Source organism: Cynoglossus semilaevis, chromosome 14 (genome assembly GCF_000523025.1).
Source record: "Cynoglossus semilaevis isolate Cse_v1.0 chromosome 14, Cse_v1.0, whole genome shotgun sequence".
Classification (NCBI taxonomy): domain Eukaryota; kingdom Metazoa; phylum Chordata; class Actinopteri; order Pleuronectiformes; family Cynoglossidae; genus Cynoglossus; species Cynoglossus semilaevis.
The window spans coordinates 21449248-21461654 of NC_024320.1; the positions used below are offsets into that span (position 1 = coordinate 21449248).

The 12407-nt window shown below is 40.4% G+C and overlaps 1 protein-coding gene across 4 annotated transcripts in view; it reads right to left on the minus strand.

Moving 5' to 3' along the window:
• fibcd1b (fibrinogen C domain containing 1b) overlaps nucleotides 1-12407 on the minus strand; it is a 121171-nt gene that overhangs the window by 67137 nt on the left and 41627 nt on the right. The window contains exon 1 of one of the 4 annotated variants that reach the window (XM_025062466.1): nucleotides 3307-3939. The exons of the other annotated variants lie outside the window; for them this stretch is intronic. Within the exon in view, the coding sequence (XP_024918234.1) occupies nucleotides 3307-3378 (72 nt within the window). The 5' untranslated portion in view covers nucleotides 3379-3939. Of the gene's footprint in view, nucleotides 1-3306; nucleotides 3940-12407 lie in introns of those variants that run through there. 4 annotated transcript variants of the gene reach the window in all.

Sequence of the window (12407 nt, forward strand, 5' to 3'; positions counted from 1 at the left end):
AGACCAACATGAAATGGAAAATATCTGTACATATCAAGGGTATCAGTGGAACGCGGTGTTTATGACAGGGTCAGTGTTTCTTTCCAAAGACAGATTTGCAAAACCTCACGACACCCATTTTGCCAATTATCTGATAAAAGGAAAAGAAATAAAAGACGGGTCTAATGACAGAGAGTGGGTTCAGCGGGTGGTGAGGAGGTCATTGTCACGGGCCCACAGATGTGGGTGTTGAAATGTAATATGTGAACGTCAGTATGTGTCTCTGCGTACAGCGTGCAGGACCTTCGGCGTGTGTGTGTGTGTGTGTGTTTGCTCTGTGAGTAGTTGTAGCAGCTGTACAGATAAAAGCAGAGTAATTATGAAAGTGAGGGCTTTCTGCTGCTCCGGGAGAGCACATCATTCCCTGACCTTAAACACCGCTGCTCCCACTGTGGAATTGCTCAATTAGCCTGGGACAATAACACCAACAGAAAAGCACAAGCACGGACACACATACAGGTTTGAGGCACACACACACACACACACACACACACACACGTGGGGGGGGGGGGATACGAGCACATAAAGCTGTCTCTTTAAGATTCCAGCTGCAACAAACACAAGCAGTTAATGGATCAGAATCCATTCTCTGTCCTGCATAAATGCATGAATGTGTGGTGACAGAGACTAAAGAAGCACTTTGTCACGTGTCGGAAAAAAAAAGACGAGAATATTTAAATATCTTTTGAATATTAAAGTTAAATTACTAGTTAGTTAGTTTTTTTTTTATTATCAGTTTATTTTTTTCATTTGTTCACAGACTGATGTTGAGTGTATATCGTATAGCATGGTGCCCAATAGCTAGAAAGGAAGTTAAACTATGCATACAGACATACATATATATATATATATATATATATAGACATACACACATATATATATGTATATATATATATATATATACACACATGTATATATGTATATATATATATATATAAAAGCATTCTATAGTGCAGTAGTTCCCAAACTTTTTCTACTCTGTACCGCCTGAGAAAACACTGATCTCTCTGAGTACCACCATGATGACCAACATTAGAATATGATACACCACCACTGCTATAGTGTATAGTATTGACCATATATTAGAATCGAATGTGCCGTAGAGCCATCTGCAATTAATCAGTACCCGAATACATGTACATGTAAAGTATTTCAAGTTTGTATTCAGTTCTAATGTAGGTGGATCACTTTGCTGTACAGCATTGTGTGTGCAGTGATGGTGGTTTGTGTTTCCTGTGCAGGAGAATGAATTGTGTATGCTGATCACACAGTTGTTGACATGATGGCTGACCAATAGTTCACCTCTTTTCTTTAAGAACTCATTCTCTTTCAATATGGAAGACAGCAAGACAGGAATAAATGGAAACCGGGGAGCTGGGGAGGGGTTAGAGAGATAGAACGAGAGGTGCGCTGAATTCTAATGAGCAGCCTCGGGTCACTAGAAATCTATGTCTGTTCTTCCTAAAACACAGCAGCTGTCTGTTCTCTCGCAGAGCACAGAGGAGCTACAGAAATATTGTGATTAAATAAAAGCAGATTCTACAGCGACGAGAATAAGTCGGCTACGAACACAGTCTTTCATGAAGGGAAGAATCTCCATCGCCATTAATACACGAGTACAGGGAACGTCTGCTTAGAGTCTCTCCGTATAAAAGGAAACACTAAATACCACTGTGGTATTAAAGTGCCAAAGCAGTTGGTGAATCAAATACTTCTGTCAAATAATCGACAAACAGGATCAAACCAAACCGTATCAAATATAAGATTTGATATTTATTAGGTAAAAAAAAAACCCCGTGTTGAACCTGGGTCACACAGATGTGCACGTGGTGCTGAACATACAGCAGATGCTGGAGTTTAGTTCTCAGGTTGTCGGTGGCAGCTGCGTCCGCTGACACACCGCGGCTCCACAACCCTGAGCGACACATATCAAAGCTGCAGTTTGTTCCACCCCCACCACGTATGCTGACGATCACGTCGGGTTTCTTTGCCGAGGATTCGTGTGCGCTGCAGACAGCAGCGGTGACACATCGTTATCTGCGGGGCTTCTTTGGCAGTGATCCCAGAGTGGGCACGACTGTACGGCAGTGTTTGTTCAGGCCTAATCTGACTGCACCAACTCCAGTGGATTTACACTTTAACGAATACTTGCACCTTTTATTGACAGGTCCTTATGCACAGAGTCAGGACGGACTAAATCTGGACCCCACTGCACGTCTATGTGTGCTCTTTGGGAATGAGGGGACCTACATGGAGTGGACATGATTTCGAGAGAGTGCAACAATGGAATGTTCTAGACTCCTTTAATATCTTTGCACAAAAACAGTGCAGGTGTAAAGTCTACGACAGCAAAATATGGAAAGTTACATGACCATCATTGGACGTATATGTCTGTAGCGCCTCCTCTGGGAATGCAATGACATCATTAAATTACTTCTTGACTCAACTTCAACTATACTGTCAAAAGAGTCGACATGAAAAAAAAAGTCATCAAAAAAAGGCATCACTGCCCCAATAAATAAGCAATAGAGACAAAAGAAAAAGTTATTTCACTTGAACCAAAAATATTTGTAGTGTAATTCAATCAAACTCTGCTTTTTCTAAATCATATCATTTTAGTTTGATCACTGAACTTGATCTTGTGATATCAACCCAATTGGAACAGAAAGAAAAAAATATATGTTTCATAAATCTGGCATGAGATGGCAAAGTAAAGTCAAATATATTAAGGGGATAATTATACAGAAGCATGTATTAAAACATCAGCTCCTTTCATGACGCTGTCTTTTCATGGACATTTTTTCAGCAGAATTACAGAGCCTGGAACTGAGATCTGTCAAAGGAAAAAGCTTGGTAACTGACGACGAGGGACTTTTAGACCGAAAAGAATCGCCTCCAAAAAGAGAATAATTTGTGCTTTTTTGATAATCCGTTTGAATTGGTAAAACGGGAAGAATAAATGGAAACAGGCGACACAGAAAACTCTGTATCTGTTCTTAATACATGTTGATTTTTTAGATGAAAATACAGTAAATTATCTAAAAATGTTTTTTTCCACATTATCTTTCCCCAAACTGTAAATATTCCATGTATTGTAATATTCAATATAAGTAATTTCTGCTAAAATCTGAATGTAAATGTAAAATAAGGCAATCACTGAACTGATGCCATCGGAGAGATGCAGAGGAGTAGAACAAGAAGTCTTTCCTGTGTTAATAAAATCACAGCCAACACCTGCAAACCATTACAAAAACTGTATCTTTTTACCCGCTGTCCGTGACTTCCATGTTGACCACTAGAACAGAGTACTGTGACGGTAACAAGCCGTCTGCAGTACATCGTCTCAACTGTCAACCCAGGGGAAACTCCGCGGCTGCGACAGCTCTAGTGTTGAGCGTCGTTGTCGTCTGTTTAAATAACAAATGTGCTTCTGCCGCCGGTTCCTCAGAGCAGCTGCAGCTAATTAGCTTGATTGCAGGCCTAAATGAAACCTGGCAGATGTCATTTTGTGAGTCCCTGCACTAGTGTCTGCACTTGTCTCAGATAGTTTGCGGGAGAAGACCTGCCACTCTGGTGATGAGCAGAAAGTCGACTGCTGTTTCTGCTGTTGACGGAAACAGTGAGTGGGACATGTGGGTGAAAACTTAGCATCGCTGATTGTTGGTTAAAACTCCATGACATGTTGGATCATTATCTCTGGTGTTGTAGTACTGGATTTAATAAATAGCAGGTCTCTCTGTAATAATAATGCTACCTGATAGTGTTGGGAAGACCGCCCTTTTACTGATTCGGATCTTTGACTCTCAAACAGTAAAATGAACAATTGTGAATAAATCATTACATTCATTTTACAGCAGGTGGCGCTGTAGCCCTATTGTGGGCATTGTAAAGAAGGCTGCAGTTCCCCGACACTAACTTTGTTGATATGATTTTCATTGCAGGTGGTCATCCTCCAAGGTTCGTTGCAAACTTTAATAATTCAAACCCCCTCTTTTGGGTCAAGGGTTGGGGGTAAAAGGTCTGTTTGAACAGGGCATCTACTTTGATGCAGTCCAGGGATCTCACCACTAGGCGACACAATCTCTTTAGAGTTGTGGGCATAACTAATAACACACATTATTGTCGTTTGAGCCTTTGTTTAATTAAATAAACAAGCTTATACTTTTTTTTACCTGACTGCTTCGATGTGTAAAACATTTATATTCTTGGGAGAAAATAAACCCAATATTTTTCAAGGATATTAACATGAACCTCAACGCTACACAGCAACAAAACAAACAATTTAAATATACAACAGCAAATAATGTAGATCAGAGAAAATATCAGATAAAGTGGAAAACCAACCTCACAAAACAGTCACTAATCTTCCACTTGAAATTAATATGATGTGCTCTCCACTGGTAGACTGAGGTAAATGTCTTTCTTTAGAGTTTTTGACGTACTATAATCTGCTGTTCAAAAGTATCCCTTTCAAGTGCACACTGTGGCTGTGGTGTTATCACCAGGCAGGAGTCACACACCATGTAAATTTGCCAAACAATGGACTGTGCGAATGCAAACAGCGAGAGAAATACACTTCACCTTCAAAACAAGACAGCGTGTGAGAGCGAGGCGAACGAGAGGCCGGCAGGAGATTGGAGAGATGAGTTCAATCCTAAGAGACAAATCACCAGCGCTACCCTCCACTGCTTGTCCTTGGAGCTCACGCTGCAATCGCCCACACACATAGTCTGTCACCCACTGTCCCTGAAACGCACACACACCTGAATGCAAAAACATACTATCACAGCAGCTGCTGTTATAAAGCACACGATTACGCCGGGGTCAGACTGGCTGCCTTGTGACTGTGTCAAGTGGGACTGGAAAATTGAAGCACAGCATTCTTGTACAGGTACTGTGACTTTTTTTAACGGGTACATATTATTCTGCTTGGATGCAATTTGATGTGGCTCCCTTTCTCTATAGATTCAATGTTAACAACGTGCTTTGGTCAACCTTCGGAAATTGGGTCAGGAAGATTCTTTGCACACTTCCTGTTTTTAACGGCTGCGTTCTGTGCCTTTATCCTTATATGGTAATGAGTCACTGGACGATCCACTCACATCTTCTGTGGTGAGGGCAAAGGCAACGGGTTGAGAAGCTGAATTTATTTTTGAGCCAAAGTCAAACCCACAAGAAGAAGAACATCCACAAGAAAAGTCAAGAGTCAAGTTTGTACCTGGAACTTTAGCAGTGGTTAGTAGTAACGTTTGTTATTCCACAATAGTGCACTGTACACTGACTGTCTCCATGTGTTCTCATAATGTAGCTGCGGTTCATTTAGCACTGTGCTAAATGAACATCTGGGCAGCTTTAGTGTCGTACATGATAGCAGGAAGTAATGGTGGAGACACAGTGTAATTGAATCTCACTCTGAAGGAGTAGGAAGACACAAATATGTGAAACCTAAAAAGACTTCTTCAGTGTGCTTCAACATTAACGATAGTTATGATATAATAACTATAGAATATAATGAACTTGTTTTTGCACATGGTGTCATTAAAAAAAAAGAAGCTAACTGCTTCCAAATGACCAAGCTGATCGAATTGAATTTCCGATAATATCGTAAACTGTTTAAATCAGTGTTTATAATTGTCTGTGCCCGTGTATTTACTCAAGTATTTCAATATCAGTCATTAGTCCGACGGACACTGCCACCTACAGTTAGTTCCAGGTTTATGATCCAGTTTCCAGTGCTGATGAATGTGAAGAACAATATGTTGGGTTCTTCAGGGAAGAGATAAAAACATATCATAATTGTGAGCTACAGACTGTGGTCAAAAATCGTGCTTTCTAAGAGAAACTACATTTTTTTCCCCATTTTCTCTGATACGAGACCCCCACAACCTCAATCCAGCCAGCTGTGAACATCTGAGTCCTGGCCTTTGGGTTTCGGGGCACTAAAAAGTTCCTTTAATACAGAGGTTACTGAATTCATCTCTGAACTGGATGACGTGAACCAAATTGTTTTTCTGTTTGTGTGATTTTCCACCTTTGAGCTTAACCAGTTCCAGTATTAAAAAATACTGTAGGGTTTAAAAAATAGAAACAGGAATGTGATGTTGGTTATTACTTTTCTTTTTTGAAAAACTCTTTCATGGACTCAGCGTTTACTCTGGTCTGCCAACGAAACTGCATGATCTGCTCGAGACTCTTGAGTTTTCCAAGGGGATAGGCTGAAACACAGAGAATGGGTTCAGTGTTCTTATGGCTGTGTGTTCCAGGCAAAGTTGTGGAACAGAAAAATTATAAAGTATGTGATAAAAAAACACAGAACAATATGAATGTAGGGTCTAACAGGCAGCATCTGTGAGAGCGAATATGTGGCCTTTACAGACATTAGTTTACTTCAACAAAATGGCACCTTTTCTAGAATTTCTTCCACTTCTACCAACACTTATACCTATTAATAATACCTCTGCTATTTCATTCTTTGAATGTGTGCTACATACAATATAGTTGTGAACGGAGTTGTGATCTCACTTTAGTGTGCGATCTCACAAGAGCATGTGGTCCAAAGACAAGTGGGCGCCTAAGTGCATTCGCACATCTTCAGGTTACACACCACATACACACACACACACATGGAAAAAAGAAAACCTCACACAAAGAGATCTGCCATTAATAGACAAGATGGATCTCCGCCCTACAGCCTCGCTATTCTAACAGCAGCATGATGAGAAGGCAGACACACTGAAGAATTACAGAAATGAAGAGTCGCCTCCCTTTAATGTATACATTTGCATACATGGCTATGCGTGAACCATGAAGGCTCGTAGAGCGCTCATAAATAATACATGTACATTATGGATACTGGTGTCTACTCTCCATGGCACTGCTACACTTAAAAATGACTTATGGTTGTAACTCTAGTAAGATATCAAAGAAGCTCAACGTCTGCGAGTGTGCACTCCCGTCCATCACCCCCTTTGTGTGGGGTGATGTCTACGACAGTGTGTAAGAGCGACGCACGTTTGGACTGATGATGCTCAAGCTATCTAAATATTTTATTTATTTAGCTTAACTCCCGTGTGGTTGGTCTTCATCATTTCTGAATCATTAAATCCTCACAGTGAGTCTTCCACAACTGCCACAGAAGGCACCATGAGGTTTGTTGTTGCAATGCACCGGCTGCCACACGGGAGGCGCCTTTAGGTTGTGGTTCCTCTGGGAATCAAACCCAGGACTCTGGTCAGAAGTGTTATCTATTGTGCATCCATTTCATATACACATGTATACATATATTTTTGCATATATATATTTCCAAATATATATGCAGCTCTTGTTCCACATCCTAATTTTTACTATCAAAATCAGCAGTGGCCTGTATTTCCAGACTTTCCACAGAGGCACAGGCATCATAATGAAACCAGTGTAGTGGCACTACTCATAAATACAAAGGCAATTTTCTCAAAAGGGCTTTCAGTCTGATGGAAGCATTCGAAAAATCGGTTCAAAATAAGCCTTTAGAGGCAATTGTCAACGAGTGCGGCACATACAGTAAAGAAGGGATATGTGTGCATGATGAAGGGGCCACTCCATACAAAGTGCTGGAGTTTGATCACTGTTCTACGTGAAAAAGAGACTGAACCAGCAACTAGGAGACACGTAAAAATTAAACAATTTACAAATGACATGATCATTGAAATAATCAGGTGTGGAAATATGGCCTGACAAAACAATAAGTTGGTCAAAAGTGTCGGTAATGAGGAGAATTAAAACAAATGTAAAACCAATGGAATAGAGGAGTTAATTTAAAGTTAAAAGAGGCTAAAAACATCCAACAAAGTGGAAAAATAATATTAATGTTTGTTGTTGAATGTACTCTACAATTAACCTTTTTTTCAGTGAGAATTCATTTTCAACAATATATTGAGGAGTAGGGACGGCTCATACAACTCCTAACGTCCAGTACCAATACTGATACTTACAGTGTCGATATCAATCCAATACAAATATCAAACCAATATCCTTTCTCCCTAGGCTTAGGTATCGGATTGGTTGGGCTTTTTTTATGTTCCATTTGGAAATTTAGTCCAATATCAGACCGATATCAATCCTAAGTATGCCATCCCTATTGAATAGCTCAGATATTCAAACACAATACACCACATTGGCATGGTTGTTAGTGTTCTTGCTTAAGAACACCTGGCACAAAGGACCAGTCCAGGTTGTACCCAGTACTTATCCAGCGACTTCAGGGATAGGCTTTAGCCCCCCACCGCAGCCCCAGACAGGATTAGTGGATGGATAAATGGAAGGATATTCTCCATTTTTTTTTCTTAGAAAAGATTTTGTTTTAATTGATTGAACTTGCTGTGATTTTCTAACACATTTTAAACCTTTAAGGCAGCCAACGGAACCAGCTCAGCTCTGAAGAAAGAGAATTATTGCTCTAGCTGGGCTGGTTCAGAAGGAACGAAGAAGCAAGTTTCTTTAAAAAAATGGAGTGATTTTTCTATTCAGAGTGTGGACAGTGTCAGTCTCGTTGAGTGCTGGACTGGTTACTGTTAGAGGAGAAGTCACAGCTTGGTTTCTGGTTGTTTTAGTAAAACAAACTGCTGCAAGTCTTGTTTGTTTCCAAGAATGCAGTAGTCACTGTCAGTGGACGCCGTCCCAGCCAACACTCTGCAGGCTGGACTAAATCAAAGTGGAGTGACAGCATAAATAGACCGGTTGAGTGTTGTTAGCTCTTACTGAACAACTGTCACTTTGGACGCAGCAGACGAGCGGTGTTTATCCAAATGGAACAAAATAATTACTCACAACCTGATCATATCTGACAGGTTTCTTACAGCAACTCGCCACAGCGTATAGGTTCATGCGTTAAAAAGTAAGAGGTGATTATTATCTGTTCATTTGGCATCACAACACTTGATGACGATGATCAGCACAGTGATATTTCATCATCATGGAGCCACAGTGAGGAAGAGATTTGATTTGTGGGAAGCTGACAGAGTTTCAGACGAGGATTACTGCGTTATCAAACATTTTAGAGCATGGGAAATTTCATTAGCCGTTCTTCAATTAATTCCAGCTCAGTCCCTACAGTGCCTATAAATCCTTATAAGCTGTGTCAGCATTTGTCGGAAAAAGAAGCTGTATGTGAAAGTAGTCAACGTGTTAAGACGTCTTCGCGTGGTGAAAAACAAACGAAAACCTCTCAAGAACTTTCTTTAATGAAACCTACTGCAGTCACCAGATTAAACACTTCATTAGAATCTGGGAAACAATAGAGAGAAGAAACTCAGGGAGAGAGGATTCCAAATCTCATTGTGGTATTCCTTGAAAGGACACGCTTTTAGGGAATTAATTACGACTCAGGGAGATGGTAATTATTCTTCCAGACTGCCAGAAGGGCTTCTGTTATCTCCTAGTGGTGAGAGGTGACAATCTAGTAGACCACAGATGTAGGCTGGGGTTAAATTGGAGCATAGACCTAAGTGGCTTCTCTGAAGACATCCAGACCCTTTCCCAAGTGTGTCAGAAGTGCCGGCACCCTGTGATCCCTCCTGGCAGGATATGACAAATCTGATCATAGGAAATCAGCATCACTGTGCAATTCACACAGGGCGACAGCTTGTAGTAGGAAGCTGGAGGTATTGTGAGAAAGAAAAAAAACTGCTTAAGCTGTCACATTTCACACAATTCCCCAAAGATACTCCGACTGTTTCATAGCAAATCTTCAATTAGAGGAGGAGACTTTTGAATCTTACTAAAACTCTGCACAGCTGACTTCAGGCTGTTTTTTTGCAGACTATTTCATGTACCTACACTTTGAAAAAGGGTAAAATGAAGAATAAGAAAAAAAAAGGAAAAGGAAAAATCACAGCTAGTTAACTTCAAAGACCAGAGAAAAGTATGTCATTTCAAATGACTTTTATCACATGAGCCACAGTGACAGAAGAAATGATGCACAATAATGGATAAACCACTTTGCACCTTGTTTCTGCTTCTCCCGTGATAGAAGTGTGAACACAGCTTTATGGCAAACTGAGCATTTTGTGTAAAACTCCTGCGGGAGAGCTGCGGTGATGAGTTAAAATGTCTGGACTACTAATGGAAGGTTGGGTCATGAAGAAACGAAACACAAAAGTATGTTTCTCTTTCTCCCTTTCTCTCTCTGGACTCACATTAAAGCACTGTCCTTCACTCAGTCATTTTCTCTTCCCCCTCCTCGGCTAAAAACTTCAAGAAGTTACTTCTGCCATTGGAAGCATTTATCTCTAAGAGAATGGCTATATTTTCTGTTTTGTAACAACTGGTGTCGGAAAAATATTAACCTCAGCAGGCATGACTAGTGGGTTAAATATTAACCTCAGCAGGCATGACTAGCGGGGAGCATTTAAAGAACTAACATAGAAGTAAGGTAAGTGGTAGCATCAGAAAATATTAGCAATTAGCTAATTACCACAATACTGGTTCCAGTAAGTTATTAAATAATAATGTGTTGTTTTATTATTGTTCGGATGATATAATGTGAGACGATAAATTGGACGATAATGGCAGCAAGTGTTCTAAGATGTACCGTCTGTGTATTTAGCAGACAGTCTCCAGTCTTCTCTGTACTAGCTTGTAATCCTGCGCCGTACCAGACACATTAGCTTCTGAATTTAACGGTGGAAATAACACTAACCGGAACTAAAACAACATGTCTGGATGTCTGACACCGTGTTGGAGGATGACAAATCCGATGAAACGTACATGCTCAGCCAAATTTTCTTAAGAAGCTTCACTGGGTTTAAAAGCAGCCACTGCTTCACCAGAAAACTAAACACAAGCACGGATTTATCGATTTAACGAGTGGATTGAAAAGGCAAAAAAAATTAGTTGATAGCCATATGTTGATTTCGATTCTTACCAAAGATACACTTGGTCTGGTCTGGTCAGACCTTCATCATTTTCATCAGGTCACATGAACCAGGGGTCATTTGAAGGTTATGTCTTGAAAAAAAAAAGTGAAAGTAACTGTTTTCATATGAGCATTCACCATTAGGACCAGTAAATTATCTATTACGAGCATCTGTTGAAAAGAAAATACATGTTGCCCATTTCTGGAAACTATCCAGTGAAACAGATTGCAGGTGGAGTTTCCCCACGAGACGAATAAGATTATATTCAACTTTTTTCAAAGGTACATTATTTTGTCTGGTAGCGTTCACAAACACCCGAGTACAAAACAGCACTTGACCCTTCAGCACTTCCTCCAGTCAACTAGTCCATGTGAGGAGGAGCATATGGCAGTTAATTATTTGGAATAATCTGTTGCCATGGTGATAGTTGACCTCCAGGGTGAGCCATGCTTCCTCTTCACGTCCAGCTCTGCGGTTTCCAGCCGTTTTTGCTACTTTGCCCTCTCAAAGTACGGAGGGCTGGGGGGAGATTAAATATGTACATTATCACTTTAATCTCCTCTTTAACCCCTTCAATCAGACTTACAGCCATCTCTGGCGGCAGCTTCAAAAGCCACTCTGCTGAGCTGCATACGGCCGCAGATAGACGTATGTTTTTTTATGATCAAGTACTTTATGTAAACCCAATATAGAAATAAGACTTGATTCTGACTGAAGGGCTGTCCTATCTCCGTAATCCACTTCAATCCTCGTGGTGGTTGTCAGTGCTATAAGAACTCCAAGGTACTACTACAATCTGCGATCCTTCAAGAGCCATTTATTTCAAAAGCAATAATCAGGTTTTATGCTGCTCACACACACACACACATATATATATATATACATCCATCCATTTTTATCCGCTTATCCGTTACCGGGTCACGGGGGCAGCAGTCTCCATGACGCCACCCAGATCACACTCCACCGTACCAGTCCCTTGTGAACCTTCCTGTGGGTGGTGAGTCCACTGGAAGGTACCAACTGCCCTAACCGGGATTCGATCTTGCCCAGGAGGTGAACCCTGGGGTTCAGAAAGATTGCCTCTGGGCCAAAGCGCCACATATACATATTAACATATATATGTTTATATACATATATATATACTGTATAAAACAGGTTTTGATCCAGTTCACTGTGGCCTACTTTAATTACAACTCTAATCAAAACGGATGTGTTTATATAACCTTATGAGCTGCATACGTTCGGAGCATTAAATATAGTTTACGTTGAACCAAAGTCAGCAACCAGCAGACATTAATACTGTTTTGACCCGAAGTACTTACTGTGTTGACTGAAATCACTAAAGATGTGTGATGTTATTATGAAGGACACTAAGCACCATGTACCATAAAATACCATTAAAATACCATAGAAATGTCTCAACTGTCAAATGTTTAATGTGGTGATTAAACGTTGCATAAACACTGCAGTGGTTTA